At 41.1% G+C, this 16,658-nt stretch overlaps 1 protein-coding gene across 4 annotated transcripts in view; it reads left to right on the top strand.

Annotated features, from left to right (window-relative positions):
• Positions 1 to 16,658, top strand: part of LOC148880662 (MraZ) — a 99,119-nt gene that overhangs the window by 15,831 nt on the left and 66,630 nt on the right. For all 4 annotated transcript variants that reach the window (XM_088962637.1, XM_088962639.1, XM_088962636.1 and 1 more), the window contains exons 4-7: positions 129 to 337; positions 4,327 to 4,446; positions 6,925 to 7,053; positions 7,145 to 7,270. In XM_088962637.1, the coding sequence (XP_088818763.1) occupies positions 129 to 337; positions 4,327 to 4,446; positions 6,925 to 7,053; positions 7,145 to 7,270 (584 nt within the window). The remainder of the gene's footprint in view (positions 1 to 128; positions 338 to 4,326; positions 4,447 to 6,924; positions 7,054 to 7,144; positions 7,271 to 16,658) is intronic.

The raw sequence follows: 16,658 nt of genomic DNA, 5'->3' as shown, positions 1-16,658 counted from the left end.
CTAATATCAGGTATACTTTTAGTAGGCCATGCTATTTAGAATAAAGTTTTATCTCCAGATATTTTTCTTTTATAAATAAAAGTTTCTGTTGTTTTGATTTAGAGTGTGTATATTTTATGTTTACTCAGGTGGTGAGAGTATTGGCTGTCCTGGGAATGCTGGTGGAGCAGGCACTTCCTTTGATGCGACTTTATTGAGTTTAAGGGTTGGCAATGACAATGTCACAACACAAACAGAAACTCCTTTGCTGGATTTCCCTACAAGTCCACTATGGTCAAATGTTTATGTTGAGAATAATGCAAAAGTTTTGGTTCCTCTTCTTTGGACCAGAGTTCAGGTCATCAGTCTCTAGTCCCTTATGTTATTTCTTAATCTATCACATGATTTTATTAATGTGCTTGCTCTCTTATAAATTATCTAGACAGTGGTGCACAATTAGATGTTGTCTCATTGGATGATGGATATGGCACTGCACAGAACAGAATGGTGAAACAGGATTCATGTAGCCGACCCCATATAGTTGGGACAAGGTTTAGATAATGATGATGACTTTTGATCAGTGACAATGAATTTCATTGATCACCAAAAGGCAAGACCTGCAACAGGCTGAGCTACAACCAGTCCGAAAAAAAAAAAATAAAGCAGTTAATCTGTAACCTTAAGGGTTAAGGCTACTCCTGAAGCTTATTTTTATTATGTCATCATACTGATCATTTGTTTGGTGTTTCAGTATTGACCATAGAACTTAGTGAGTGCAAGATTGTTCATTTTTCTTTTACCCTTGGTATACCCCGTTTGCAGTTTGTTTTATTTTTTTTGTAATTTTTTATTTATTATTAAATCATATCTTAGTAGTTGAGTGTTTCCTAAACATATACTGAAGGAGGTAAGGCGGTGTATGTTTTTTGCTGATAAAATAGTAGTAATTGATGAAACTAGAGAAGAATCAAAAGCAAAATTGGATATATGGACAAATGCCTTATAAATAAGAGGTTTTAAAATAAGTGGGACTAAAACAGAATATATGCAATGTAAATTTAATAATAATAGGAGAAAAAATAAGGTACACTTAGGATTGGAGATCAAGAGATATTTCAATGTGATATTTTTACATTACCTTGATTTGATAATTCATAAGAAAGGAGAGATTGAAGTGGATGCCGCCCATAGAATTAGAGTGAGATGGACGAAATGTAGGGGTGCTGGGTGCATCTGGAATTCTATTTGATTGGAGATGACATTGGAGAGTGGATCAATGGTAGTAATTGGACTTTGAACATGGGAGATATAGGTTCAAATCTTACTAACTGAATATCCTATGTCATGGGAGAATGCCACTTAGGCAAAAGGAAGATTTTATAAAATGGTAATAAGGTCAATAATGTTGTATGCAGTGTTTTAAAAGCGCAAGGTGCAAAAAAGGCGCAGGGGTCAATTTGTGCCTGAGGTGCAAGGTGCAAGGCGAGGCGCGCGTCTTTTTGAAGCAAGGCGCAAAAAAATAAAAAAATGTCAAAAAATATTAAACATAACATTACTAAAAAATATAAAGTTAAATTTTAAAATAATGTTTTAAAAAATCTATTATATAAAATTAATATACATAAACATAAGATGTAAAGCTTATTCAAATGAGAATTTAAAAATAAAATCAAACATATAAAACATTTTCAAGCATGTAAAACCTCTAATCTCGTTTTTCACTCAATTGCAGTACTTCACATAGCTAATGTAATGTAAAACATATTACATTCCTGATTCTACGAGCTGCCTTTGTGCCACGCCCCTTGAGGCAATTAAAAAGCAATGTTGTTCATTCATTCATCCTAATAAAATGTCTTCTTAAAAAGCAATTAGAACTATAAAATCATTATTTTTTCTGTGAAAACTAAGAATTTAAGTACTAACGAAGACTTGTTTGGGCTTTCCTCGAGGGGCGTGGCATGGGGGTCCGGGGGCGGAGCCCCTGGCCCAGCCGTTATGTTAAAAAAAAATAAAAAAAGCGCCAAATTTTCAAAAGGCGCATGCCTGGGCTGAGGCGCAAGGCGCATCAGGCGCATGCCTAGGCGCACCAGGCGTGTGCCTTTTGAAAGGGCTGCTGCACCTAGGACTTAGGCGAGGCGAATACCCTGAAATGCGCCTTGCCTGTGCGTGTAGGCACGCCTTTAAATCACTGGTTGTATGAACTGAGTTTGGGAAAAGAAAAAATAACATGTCCAAAAAATGAGTGGGAAGACTAGAAAAGATAAGATCAGAAATGAACTTATTTGAAAGAACCTAGGAGTAGCTCTGATAGGTGATAAAATGAGGGAAAGTAGTCTAAGATAGTTGGGTCACATTAAGAGAAGATCATCTACAGTATCAGTGAGAAGAAGTGATTTATTACAAGTTGAAGGGTTTAGAAGAACTAGGGGCAGACCAAAAAGGACATGGGTTGAAGTAGCAAGTATTGAGTGATCTTGGGCTGTAGGGACATTGTGGGCCTTTAATTTGTTTTATTTTTTGTTATTAGTTATTGGGCTGATTGGATATGGGTCCACTGGGGCCATTTTTGTTCTTTTTTATTGCTGTTATCTACTAGGGGCAGATTGTTCAATGTACTTATTTTTATGATCAGTTCGATAATAAGGGAGTGGGGACTGCTAGACAGCCCACAATCGGATTTTCCCTCTCAACCTATTCTTTTCTTTTCTCCTCTTCCTCTCCTGTGCTCTGTACCTTTTTCTTCGTACATTTGTGCATCAAGCTCTAATGATTTGAAGGAATTATTACTGGTCTGAATAAAATCGGTAAGAAAGAATTTAAGGGCCCATAACTTAACAATGGATATGACAGTGGACAGAGCAGAATGGAGGCACAGGATTCATGTAGCTAACCCCTATATAGTTGGGACAAGACTTAGTTGAATGTTTCCTTGCTTAAAGGCCTTGCGTGTCTTTCTTGACAAATTTCAGCTCACAAATTTTGTGGGAAGTAACATGAAAAAGGTGTTGAGTTAGTTTTCAGATCATGTTTTTGCTTTTCTCCATGGTATACCCCTTCCTATCTAACCAACCATTTGTTAGTAGTTGAGTATTGCTTGGGTCAAAGGCTTTATGTCTTCCCCTTTTCTGTCATAGTTCACTGCCCCAAACATTTCTGGAAGCAATATGAAAAAGGTGTAATTTTTCTTCCTCTTCCTTAGATATTTACAATCGTCCTGGTTCAAGGTTCTTCTATGTATTCTGTATAAATCAGAAATAAAGAAGAAAAAAGAAGGAAAAGAAGAGAGAGAGAAGAAGGTGGAATAGAGAAAAAGCGAAGAAAAACCAGTCCAATCACTTGTTGAGAGAACTAATTTTGAATTAGGGCTGGTGTTCCCCTCTAATGATAATCAATATATAAACACGAGTTACAAAAATACTAAATTACCCTCATAAGAAATTAAATGTTAAGGACCCAGATATCCTTACCCCTAACATTTGTTTCTCTCCAAATACCCTCATTCTCTCTACAATCTCTACATTCTGTTAAGTTTCTCCCAACAAGTTTGTTTTTGGATCAGTTTCTTCCAACAAGTTTCAGTATACAAATTCATTTCTGGTTCTCACAAATAAGACTTTATGCAACACCTGAAGTTTCTTTTAGGTTTTATGTGCTATTTAATTTATTGGTTTTTCTTAGTGGGCTAAGTGATATTAATCCTTCAAAACGGTTAAGGCCACTTTAAGTGGGTCAACAAATCAGCAAAGGCTTTGGCTAATGCCTTTATCCAAGCAAGGGGTGTCAAGGGAGAAATATTTATTGGGTTAATTTGTACTCATAAGATGATTGTGGGGTTTGGCTCCAGTTTAGATCTGTGCACTGCTAATTAAATTCTCAATTAATACAAGCTATCTATTACCAATCAAAAAAGGTTATATTTTATTATTTACTATTTATTATTAGACTTGGGAGGGCCCAGATTTGTTTCATATCTCTTCTTTAGATAACTAGTCATATTTTAGATGCCACCATGCTTTGTATAAAGAGGAATTTTTCTTAAGATTAAACAAGGAGGTCCAGATTTATTGTCATTATGCAATGTAGAAATGGTATTGTAATGTTCTTTGCATATCACAAGGTTGTTATTAAAAAGTAATACATAAATCCTCTCATTTTAAGCATCCTTTTATATGCTTCAGAATCTTTGCAGCTTCACTCCACTTGTTGTAACTGGTAATATAAATAAGCGATTCTAGGTCCTAGAGGCCGAAGAACTGGATTCATTTCTCCATATGCTGTAAGCTCTTGTACTCCATCTTGATGAGTAACTTTATTATTATTGAATTCAATTCTTTTTATCTAAAGGTGAGAGGCCAAATCAGTGTTCTCTGTGGGGGTAGCATCAGCTTTGGATTGTCTGACTATCCAGTGTCAGAATTTGAGCTTGTAGCAGAAGAACTTCTAATGAGTGATTCCATCATCAAGGTATCCAACTTTCTTTATTGTGTTCTATTTTTCTTAATTGTTCGATAACTTAAATGTTTATTGTTTGGTGTTTATATAAAAGTTTTCTATATGGTCTATTTCTATTATTAATTATTGCATTTTGTGCCGTCATATAAGATGCAAAGATCCTTGTTTGAATTGAAGTCATTTGTTTTATTGACCACTCCTCTTGAGATCTTTTCATCAATCCATCAAACTTAATATGATTAATTCACAATAAATGCTTCTATTTTTTTAGAATTATTGACAAGATCAAGCAATTTTAGTCCGCCTTTAATTTGTTAAAGAAGTCATCCATAAATTCTACATCAGTTATATTCCTTTTTTTTTGATAATTGAAATAATTTTATTAATCAGCAATAGACAATAGTACAAAGTCCCCAAGGAAAGGCACGAGTTGCAACCCCTCCGGGCTAGTTAAGTACAGATTTCCAAATTAATAACAACTTACATAGAAGCACAAAAAAGGTCTTCCCTAGAAACCCCCTGTTTGGCTAAAGCATCAACCAAAGAATTAGCAGACCTACCAACCCATTTTACCTCAACTCTCATATTGCTATTTTTGTAGCCCCAAATGGTGGTATCCAAGTTTAGGATTCACCTTGTTACCACCTGAGAGTCCCCTTCAACTAGGAGATGCTCCACCTCAAGCTGGTTGGTGATCTGAATTCCTTGTATTGCAGCAAGGATTTCTGCCCTTGTGGAATCTCCCACTCCCACCGGTCCTGAGAATTGGGAAATCATGTTGCTGTCCTTATTTCTCAGGATACCCCCTATACCTGAAGGCCTGGGGTTGCCTTGGCTGCTTCCATCAAAGTTCAAGTTGATGACACCTTTCAAAGGTGGAATCCATTCTGGCAGAATTCTATCCTTCTTTGTTGAAGTGTTAGCTATTACTAGCCAATTCCTCTACAAGTCATCAAAGATATCCATAGTTTTCGGCCAATGGATTGCTCTTGTTAGGATACAATCCTTCATTTCATCTAACCCTCTTTCCTTCTCTAAGAAAAATCTTGCATTCCTTTCCTCCCGTAGAGTCCACAGAGTGGCTGCCCTGGCACATTTCCACATGACCATGCCTCTTCTAGTGTGCCAAACAAAGACAGATGGGTTGAATAACAAGCTTAAATCAGAAGGCATAGACCACCTACCTCCAAATAAACAAAGGCTCCACCTCCATATAGCTGTAGCAAAGGAACAAGAGATCAGCAAATGGAAACAGTCCTTGTTCTCAGCCTTACACAAGGAACACCAATTTGGGGAAAGACAAAGCGAGGGTCTCTTTTTGGGGGAATACAACAATTTTTGGGGGAATAGGTCACGCCCAGACTTCTTTGACAGGGAATCCTTGGGAAATGGGGTTAGAACTGAGGGATTTTAGAAAAGAAGAGCAAGTAAAAGTACCTTTTGGAAAAGGAGTCCAAACCCTTTGATCAGAAGAAGTGGGGTCCAAGCAAACGGATTCTAGTAAACGAATTAGCTCAATAACACAACTCGACTCACCATCCCTTAATCCTCTACGAAACCCAAAGTCCCAGTTTAAAGATAAGGGGTTTAACGGGCTCGGGAGAAAGTTTAGGAGTGACCTTCCATATGCTACAGTGGAAACAAAAAGAGTTAGGATTTGTAAACAGTAGTGTCTTGTGTTGCAAATCTTCTAAGAAACCTGAGGAGAATGGATAAGAAAGAAAAGGAAGTATAAGAGAAGAAGGGAAGGAAGAGAAAGATAACCAAGAGATGGAAAAATGCACAATCTATCGCCTCTCCAAAAACAACCATCTATTGATTACTTAATGCACAATTACAAAACTACCCTAAAAGTAGGAGAAAATACATTTGCAACCAACTAGGGTGTATGACATGTGTACATGGACTTAAACATTGAGCTGAATTTGCAAAAGATTGCCAATCTCAACCCTTTTAATTGATAAGGTTTCTTTTGGACTCCAGATAATCCTCTTGCAATCTTGATTTTCAAATTAAGGAAAACTACACAAATCTCTCTACGAAACCTATAAGAATCATTCAAATAGATCAAGAGACATCTTTACATTCTCAGGGAGTCTAGTGGTTCTTTTTAGTGGGATTGTTATTCTTTGGTTATACTTAGTATCTTCTTTTTGATAGATTTAACAAAAAGAAATTGTTAATACAATTTATCACATTTCTTGTAAAAGCTATAAAGTTAAAATGAAAAAAAAAAGGAAAAGCAAACATGCATGAGATATTTGTTTATGGATGTAGATAAATGATGGTATAAGATCTAGTATTGAATCAATTCGGTTTTTGAAAATTCATTTTGACCAAAGATGCTCTAAGAACAAGATACCTTGGAGGACACAAAAATGGGGGTTGTTTAAACTCAAATTTGCTTTTAAATGCTAGGTATTGTTGCAAAAGAATATGCCATTCTTTTCTTTATTGGTTCTCTGATTTTTTGTTTTTTAATGGATGAAGGTATATGGTGCATTCAGGATGGCTGTCAAGATGTTACTTATGTGGAACTCAAAAATTCAGATAGATGGTGGGGGGAATGATAATGTTGCTACATCTGTTCTTGAAGTCCGGAATCTTGTTGTTCTCAGGGTATTGTAATTATTGCTTTAGATAAATATACATGGTCTGTTTTTCTCTTAGCTTTTTAAGTGCTGTGATTTAAAATCCTTTTTTCTGGCAGGAAAATTCCATCATTAGTTCAAACGCAAACTTGGGCGTCTATGGTCAAGGGCTTTTGAGGTTGACTGGCCATGGTGATGCAATCAAAGGCCAGAGACTTTCCTTGTCACTATTTTATAACATAACTGTAAGATGTTAATCTATGGGAAGGCCTTGGTACTGGTTCAGTTATGACATCAGTATGCCACACAGTTTGCCATGTTTTTCTGAAATAGTCATAATGAAGCATCTTGTTTCTGAAATGCTAATGCAAATGTATTTTGCATTAGATTATTATACATTTGTATTCTAATGCTCTTATTCGTGACAAATAGAAAAATGGAAAAAGATGATTAATGAAAGATCTAGAAATCACACAAGGTGAGATCTTACAGAGACAAAATGAGAAGTTGAGAATTATCGTATACAGAATGTGAAAGGTATATGTACATGTCTGTATAGATATCTATGGAATAGGTTTTTTAGTCAGGTCATGGAGTATACCTTTTTTTTTTTGATAAATATCGTGGAGTATACTTTCCCTAAACAACATAGGAGTCTTGCACATGGAAAATAAGTTTGGAGCCCAAAAGGACTCCTCATGATCCTTTGACAATACTTTGTGCATGGAGCAACTTTTGGTGTAAAAGACCTAGTACATGATAAAAATAAGCCCTTTTTTGCAAGCCTTAGGAAAAACAATAAAGAATTTGGAAGGCATTGAACTAAACAAACAGCAAAAAAAGGGGGGTCAATGTTGAAAAAAAACAGAAATATTAAGATTAACTTGGGGGCTCAATGAGAAGGCGGGTAGTGTTGGAGGCCCCTCAAGGGGAGGGACAAATTTTAAGTGAGGTTTAGGGTCCTGGGGTTTTCTTGATTTTGTTTGAATGGAGTTGAGAATCTTATCTTGAAATGTCAGAGGTTTAGGGTTGGGAAGGTGGAGGATGGTAGTGCATGATTTTCTCAAGCGGTTCAAATCTCAAGTAGTTCTCATTCAAGAATCTAAATTAGATCAGGTGGATGCCTCTACAATTCGCAGTATTTGGTGGAATGGGCAGGTGAAGTGGCTTTCAAAACCAGTGGTTGGGGGCTTGATAATCATGTGGGACCCAACAAAATGTAGTGTCAAGTCTCACAAAATTGGTACCTTCTCAATCTTGGTTGTCATGGAACTGGAGAAGGGGGGGGGGTATGTCAAATCACAAATGTCTATGGTCCTACAGAAAATAGCCAAAGAAGTGAGCTCTGGGAGGATTTAGCAACCTCTAGAGGGCATCTTGATTGTCCCTGGGCTATTGGAGGGGATTTTAATGTGACTTTGTCCACTGAAGAGAAAAACACAAGGGGTACAAGATCAAGGGCAATGAATATGTTTGCTGATTTTATTAACAGGTTTGAGTTAATGGACTTGCTGCTGGTGGGTGCTAATTTTACCTGGACAAACAACCAGGATTCTCCTACATTGATCAGATTGGATGGATTTCTGATTTCCTCTGATTGGGATGAGTTGTTTCCCTCCTTCAGTTGCTCTTCCCAGACCTGTCTCAAACCATAGCCCAGTTCAGTTAAATTGTGGCTCTCTAGAGAAAATCAAGGTCCCCTTCAGATTTGAAAATGTCTGGTTTGAGGAAGAAGGTTTCCTACCCTTGTTGGACAAAATATGAAAGAATGTCAAGTGAATGGCACTAGTTCCACATTTTAGCCCAAAAACTGGGGATAATTAAAGAAAATCAGAATTTGGAATCTGGAGAATAGACTGTCTTTGGAAACTGAAAAAAAAAGCATGTCTCAGTGTGATTGAAGAGGTGGATAGAGATGAAGAAGCTGGTCAGATTTCTCAAGATCAAAGGCTGAAAAGGTGTCAAGCCAAGGTGACTTTTGATAAACTAGCTGTTAAAGATGAAATTAGGTGGAGACAGAGCTAAATCTACTTGGCTTAAGGTGGGGGCTAAGAATAGCGGCTTCTTTCACAAAATGGCCAATGCTTGAAATAGAGTTAAGAAGATCCGTAAGTTAGAGAGTGGGGGCAGAATAGGTGTCTTGGCTGCTGAAATTAAAGCTTTGGCTTCTTTTTATAAGAAGTTATATAAAGAACCCTGGCCGGTTAGACCTCTTCTTGTTCACACCCATTTCAAAAGGCTCTCTGATGAACAGAAAGCTTTTCTAGAAAGACCTTTCACCGAAATGAAAGTTAAAGAAGCAATTAATAAGATGGAGGCGGAGAAATATCCCAGGCCAGATGGCTTGACAAACCTGTTTTATGTGAAGTGTTGGGAGTTCATCAAGCAAGATGTGCTGAATGTGTTCCAGAATTACCATAGTAGTGCCTCCTTGCAAAGAAGTTTAAATGCCACTTTTATTTCTCTCATTCCTAAAGTGGCCAGGGCTGTTAACATCAGGGACTTTAGACCTATTAGTCTTCTCAATAGCTTTTATAAAATTCTGGCATAAGTTCTGGCTGAGAGGATGAAAAAGGCCTTGTCTAGTGTGATATCTGAAAGTCAAAGTGCTTTTGTTCCTGGTAGACAGATGCTGGACAATGTCCTTATTGCCAAGGAGCTCATTGATTCTAGGAGAAGATTTGGGACACCAGGCCTGATTTGTAATTTGGATATTGAGAAAGCTTATGACCATGTGAATTGGAGATGTTTGGACCAATGTTTTAAAATGTGGAGGCGTTCCATTGCCTAGAGGTGTGAGGCATAGTTCAGAACGCAAGAGGAGGGGGGTTAGGAGAAGGAAGGGGGATCTCATTTTTTTCTTTATTTTTAATAAAAATCTTTTATATGAAGAAGAAAAAAGATGCATAACATTAATTGAAAGGGGGGGGGTCTTGTTGAAGCGGAGGTGAGCTTGCTTCGCTCGCTCGCCAGAGTGGAGCAAGACCCTCCACAAATTGGGCTGCATTGAAAAGGGGGTGGGGGGCTTCGCCCCCCAACCAAAGGGGCAGGGGGCAAACTGTTATGGGCCCGGGTGTAGGATCTCGTCACGGGTCGGCCAACGGGGAGAACCTCTTGCTTCCCCTTGTGCCTTCCCTTGCGTGCAGACCCTATTGTGGAAAACCAAATGGGTGATTTGTCCAAGAGACCACCCGAACTCTCCTCACTCTTCTCTTCACTAGAAAACTGAATGCTTTATTCCAATTCACAGCTTCTTAAATAGGAGATTACAAGAGGGGGGTTCCTTGTTGTATTCGGCTAGGCTAGGATAATCCCTCTCTAAATCAAACTCAAATTCCTACTTCTAATGGTAAACAAAACTCTTACTAAGATCATAAGATAAGATAGGATATGGGATGAGGGATAATATGGGATGAGCTGTCCTGTGGGCCCCTCCTTACTGCTGCTGCTGGCGGCGGCGGTAAGCCTTTCCTACGAATGCATCCATAACACAAACCACTTTCTTTCCCCTTATCTTTTCTTCCCTTCCCTTTCCTTTTCTTTTCTTTCCTTTTCTCTTTTTTTTCTTCTCTTTCTTTTTCTTTCCCTTCCCTTTCTTTTCTTTTCCTTTCCTTTTTTTTTTCGTTTTTCTATTTTTTTCTATCTTTTTATTTCAGATGTGCATGAGGCGTACGCCTCTAGCACGCCTTCCCCTTTTCGATGCAGCCCAATTTGTTTTTTTGAGTTTGGGGGGGGGGGGGAGATGGTGCACTTGGTACAATTTGCAGATGGCACTTTGTGTTTTATTGACGTTTCTCGAGATCAATTGGAGTATGTTGGGGATCCTTTGATGGCTTGAAGTGGTTTCTGGGCTCAAAGTGAATTTGGGGAAAAGTGTTGATATGGACGTGTTTATCAGGAGGAAATACCACCACTGGCAACAACAGTGATCCGGTGCTCTCACCCTGTCCAATTCAGCAGCAACAGTGTTATCAATTCGGCAGATTAGATCAAATTATCTTATCTTATTAGATTAGATTGCCTTATCTTATTAGATTAGAATTAAGAGAGACTTATCTTATCTTATCAGTCTTATCTTATCAAGATAGAATATATTTCCTTATCCTATTAGATTAGAATTAAGGGAGGCTTATCTTATCTTATCAGTCTTATCTTATCAAGATAGAGTCTCCCTAATCAGCAAGGAGTCTCCCTAAGAGCAGGACTCTTACCTCTTGTAATCTCCTATTTAAGGAGCTGCTATTATTCAATAAAGGCATCGAATATTCAGTCAAGAAGAGAGTAAGAAGAGTTGGTGATCTCTTGAACAAATCACCATCAAGGCGCCAAGATAGGTACCTCAAGAAAAGGAAGGGACAAAGGGGAAACAAGAGGGTTTTCCCATGGACCGATTCGTGACGAGATCCTATTCCTGGGCCCTTAACAATTTGGTATCAGAGCAAGGCGTCATGGGTGATCTCGAGCAGTTGCCGTCCAGGGTCCACGAACTAGAGCACCGGCTCTTGGAGACTAGCTCGGAAGTATGTGAAATCAAAGATGAAGTCATGGAGTTACGATGCCTGATGGAGTTATTCCTTTCTTGCAAGGAGAGGAACACAGAAGGGGCAGCAACCACTAGCGGCCACCGACCAGATTTGTCTGAGTCGTTCGGTGAGCAACAGATCATCACCCAGGGGGCCACGGTCATTCCCAAATACAGCAGATTGGAATTTTCGTCGTACAACGGCATCGGAGATCCCTTGGGTTGGCTGTACCGATGCGAGCAGTTTTTTCGCAATCAACGGACGGACAACTAAGACAAGGTAAGCCTAGCCGCTTTTCACCTGATGGAGGAAGCACAACTCTGGTTCTATCGATTGGAACAAGAAGAACCCGGGCTCAGTTGGACCCAGTTCAAATCCTACTGCCTTCTTAGGTTTGGGCCCCCACTGACAAGCAACCCCTTAGGCGAGCTGATCAACCTTAAACAAACTGGAACGGTGGCAGAATATCAATGTCAGTTTTAGACCCTCCTTGCCAGGGCATCATCAGTGCGATCGGATCAGCAGGTAGATATGTTCACCGCAGGGTTAGCAGAACCCCTGAGGGTGGACGTGGAGATGCAGAATCCCCCAAACCTGGTTACGGCCATGAACCTAGGCCGTGCGTTTGAACGCAAGCTGCAACTCAGCTGCGGGACCTTCAGTATGGGACGACCGCCGTCATCATGGGCACCCCCGAAATCATCTGTAGCGACTCCTTCAGCAACGAGCCGAGAACAAAAGTCTCATATGAGCAACATTCCCATATCGACAACGAGTGTACGTAGTGGCTCCCCCCATTAAGCGTGAGATGGCAGAACGCCGGGCGTGGGGTCAATGTTTCAACTACGACGATCTCTACTCGGCAGGACATAGGTGCAAGAGGCTTTTCTGCCTTCTAGTGGATGGGCAAGAGGAGGACGAAGAAGAACCCTCTGTGTTCGAGTTGGAGATCTCTCTCCATGCAATCACCGGGATAAAAACCACTCAGACCATGCAGTTCCAGGCACGAATAGAAGGAAGACCGGTGCGCATACTCGTTGATTCAGGAAGCACACACATCGTAAGTGAACAAGTTGCCCTTCAGTTAAAAATTCCAATGGAACTCAGGCCACGACTACAGGTAGCTGTCGCAAATGGTGAGAAGGTTCACAGTCCAGGAATCTGTAAGGACGTCTAGATACAGGTCGAATCTGAACTATTTTTTGCTGATTTATTCGTACTTTCCTTGGATGGATTCAATATTGTTCTTAGGGTCAAATGGTTGATCACCCTAGGCCCAATTTTATGGGATTACAACACCCTAACAATGACATTCCACTTGAATGGAAGGCAAGTCCCTTGGCAGGGTATCCGGGTAAAAGCAAGAAAACCACAGGTTCTTGCACTCCAGGGAAAAACGACGCATATGGCAGCCATGGAAAGACTCCTCGCCGAATTTTCAGATGTGTTCCAGGAATCCAAGGGACTCCCTCCTCCCCGAGTATGTGATCATCGGATCCCTCTGGTGATGGGTTCAAAACTAGTTGTCGTCCGGCCTTACCGCTACCTGCATCTACAGATGGACGAAATAGAAAACCAATGTGCTGAAATGCTGAAACAGGGGATCATATGCAATAGCCGCTCCCCCTTCTCTTCGCCGGTCCTGTTGGTAGCAAAACAGGATGGAACTTGGAGGATCTGTGTTGACTACAGAGAGCTCAATAGCCGGACGATCAAGGATAAACTTCCCATTCCCGTTGTGGACGAACTGTTGGACGAATTGCATGGCGCCCAGTACTTCTCCAAGCTAGACCTCAGGTTCGGGTATTTCTAGGTCCGAATGGCTCCTGAGGACATTGAGAAAACTGCCATTCGAACTCATCACAACCACTTTGAATTTTTAGTCATGCCGTTCAGTCTCACAAATGCCCCATCCACATTCCAGTCTCTGATGAATGAGGTATTTCGGTCCCATCTGTGCAAATTTGTTTTAGTGTTCTTTGACGACATTTTAGTTTACAGTAAATCATGGGTAGAACATATGCACCATTTGTGGACCGTTTTCGAGTTCCTGCGCCAACACAAACTCTTCCTTAAACGGTCCAAGTGCTCCTTTGGGGAGTGACAGGTTCTTTATTTGGGTCACGTCATCCACGGGCAGGGTGTGACAGTAGACAGTTCCAAAATTGAAGCTATCAAGGAGTGGCTCAAGCCTCAATCCGCCAAGGCTTTATGCGGGTTCCTAGGTTTAACAGGTTACTACCGCAAATTTGTGCAGAATTATGGTCTGTTGGCTGCCCCGTTAACCAACCTACTAAAGAAAAATTCCTTCCGTCGGGACGACGCAGCCGATACAGCTTTTGCGAATTTAAGAGATGCCCTGTCCTCCACCCCAATTCTGCAATTACCGAACTTCGCTCTCGAGTTTACAGTCGAGTGCGATGCATTCGGAATGGGTATTGGGGCCGTACTACAGCAACAAGGGCACCCGATTGCCTTCTTTAGTCGCAAACTGGCCGACTGACATTTAAAACTACCAGCCTATGAGCGCGAACTAATCGGGCTAGCTAGAGCCGTCCAACACTGGAGACCGTACTTGTGGGGGCGGTCATTCGTCGTCAAAACCGATCACTACAGCTTCAAGTACTTGTTGGAGCAACAACTCACCACTCCTCAGCAGCATTGGGTTAGCAAACTACTTGGCTTTGATTTTCGGGTGGATTACATGGCGGGATCCTTGAATCCCGCCACTGATGCTTTGTCTAGACGCGATGAGGACACTATGCTTCTGTGCGGAATTTCCCAACCCCGGTTCACTCTATTAGACGACATTAGGACAACTCACCACTCCTCAGCAGCATTGGGTTAGCAAACTACTTGGCTTTGATTTTCGGGTGGATTACATGGCGGGATCCTTGAATCCCGCCACTGATGCTTTGTCTAGACGCGATGAGGACACTATGCTTCTGTGCGGAATTTCCCAACCCCGGTTCACTCTATTAGACGACATTAGGAAGGCAATATCGCAATCACCAGAATGGTCGCTCCTTGTACAAAAAATTCAGTCTGGGGCCACCGACTCCAATTGGTCTCTTCATGATGGGTTGGTACTGTATAAGGGTCGGGTACATCCCCCACTAGACTCCTCTTTGATTCTCTCCATCATCTCCAGTATTCATAACTCCACCCATGAAGGCATTCAGAAAACGCTACATCGCATCCGGGTTGATTTCCATTGGCAAGGTATGAAGGCTTCTATTCAGGACTTTGTCCAAAATTGCTCCACGTGCCAACAACATAAATGGGAAAACCTGCACCCGACTGGTCTTCTTCATCCCCTTTCGATCCCAACACAAATCTGGGCTGACATCTTCATGGACTTCATTGATGGACTACCCAAGGTAGGCAGCAAATCAGTTCTGTTCGTGGTGGTGGATCGCTTCTCTAAATATGCCCACTTCATTCCTCTATCGCACCCGTACAATGCCATTTCAGTCGCCCACGCTTTCTTTACACATGTTTTCCACTTACATGGGTTACCGAAATCCATTGTCAGCGACAGAGACCCAGTTTTCACTAGTGCCTTCTGGAAGGAACTGTTTCGGCTCCATGGCACCACCTTAGCTTTTTCCTCCATGTATCATCCTCAGTTTGACGGTCAAACGGAGGTGGTAAACCACACGATCGAGATGTATCTTCATTGTTTTGTGGGTGACCAACCGCGACGGTGGGTGGATTGGCTTCCTTGGGCTGAGTACTGTTACAACACTGCCTATCATTCTTCCCTCGGCATGACCCCTTTTCGCGTCATCTATGGTCGAGACCCTCCCTGCTTGTTATCCTATGAACCCGGTTCTACTCGTTTGGAGGAGATTGATCGTTCCTTACCAGAGCGCGATGCCCTTCTAGCTGACGTGTACCTTCGCTTACAGCAGGCCAATTTGTTTGGTTGAAGATTCATCCCTACTGGTAATGCTCCTTGCGCCCCAGGGCTGCCCCTAAACTAGCCCCTAAATTCTATGCCCCCTTCAGGGTTTTGCGGCTGATCGGCGCAGTTGCATACCAGCTGGAATTGCCGAAGAGCAGTCGGATTCATGATATTTTTCACATCTCCTTGCTAAAACCATTTACTGGTGCTCCTCCGGACCAAGTCCTCTCCCTGCCACCCTTGAAAGAAGGCAAACTCATTCCCCAACCTAGGACTCTTGTTTGCTCCCGTATCAATCGAGGTATTCTTGAAGTTCTGGTAGAATGGGACAGTCTACCGTCAACCGAAGCCACCTGGATCCCCTTGACCGATTTCCAAGCCACATATCCCGAGTTTGAGCTTGAGGACAAGCTCTTAGTCCAGCAATAGTGATCCGGTGTTCTCACCCTATCCAATTCGGCAGCAACAATATTCTTATCAATTCGGCAGATTAGATCAGATTATCTTATCTTATTAGATTAGATTGCCTTATCTTATTAGATTAGAATTAAGAGAGACTTATCTTATCTTATCAGTCTTATCTTATCAAGATAGAATAGATTGCCTTATCCTATTAGATTAGAATTAAGGGAGGCTTATCTTATCTTATCAGTCTTATCTTATCAAGATAGAGTCTCCCTAATCAGCAAGGAGTCTCCCTAAGAGCAGGACTCTTACCTCTTGTAATCTCCTATTTAAGGAGCTGCTATTATTCAATGAAGGCATCGAATATTCAGTCAAGAAGAGAGTAAGGAGAGTTGGTGATCTCTTGAACAAATCACCATCAAGGCGCCAAGATAGGTACCTCATGAAAAGGAAGGGACAAGGGGAAACAAGAGGGTTTTCCCATGGACCGACCCATGACGAGATCCTATTCCCGGGCCCTTAACAAGTGTTCTTTTTCCAATGGGTCGAGTTGACTGCTTAGATGAGTTGGCTGAAGTCCTTGCATGTAAGGTGGGCCATTTCCCTGGGAAATACCTAGGGCTCCCTCTCAGGGCCAAGTGTACCTTGAGTGCTATTTGGGATCCGGTGGTAGAAAGGATGGAAAGGAAACTTGCCTCATGGAAAGCCAAGTATCTTTCCCTGGTGGGTAGAGTTACTCTCCTTGACTGCTTAGATGAGTTGGCTGAAGTCCTTGCATGTAAGGTGGGCCATTTCCCT

The sequence above is a fragment of the Nelumbo lutea genome, chromosome 1, assembly GCF_056320005.1.
Source record: "Nelumbo lutea isolate HS-2025 chromosome 1, American lotus-T2T, whole genome shotgun sequence".
Taxonomy (NCBI): domain Eukaryota; kingdom Viridiplantae; phylum Streptophyta; class Magnoliopsida; order Proteales; family Nelumbonaceae; genus Nelumbo; species Nelumbo lutea.
The sequence above is the reverse complement of the archived record's forward strand: the minus strand, read 5'-3'. Positions and strand labels throughout refer to the sequence as shown.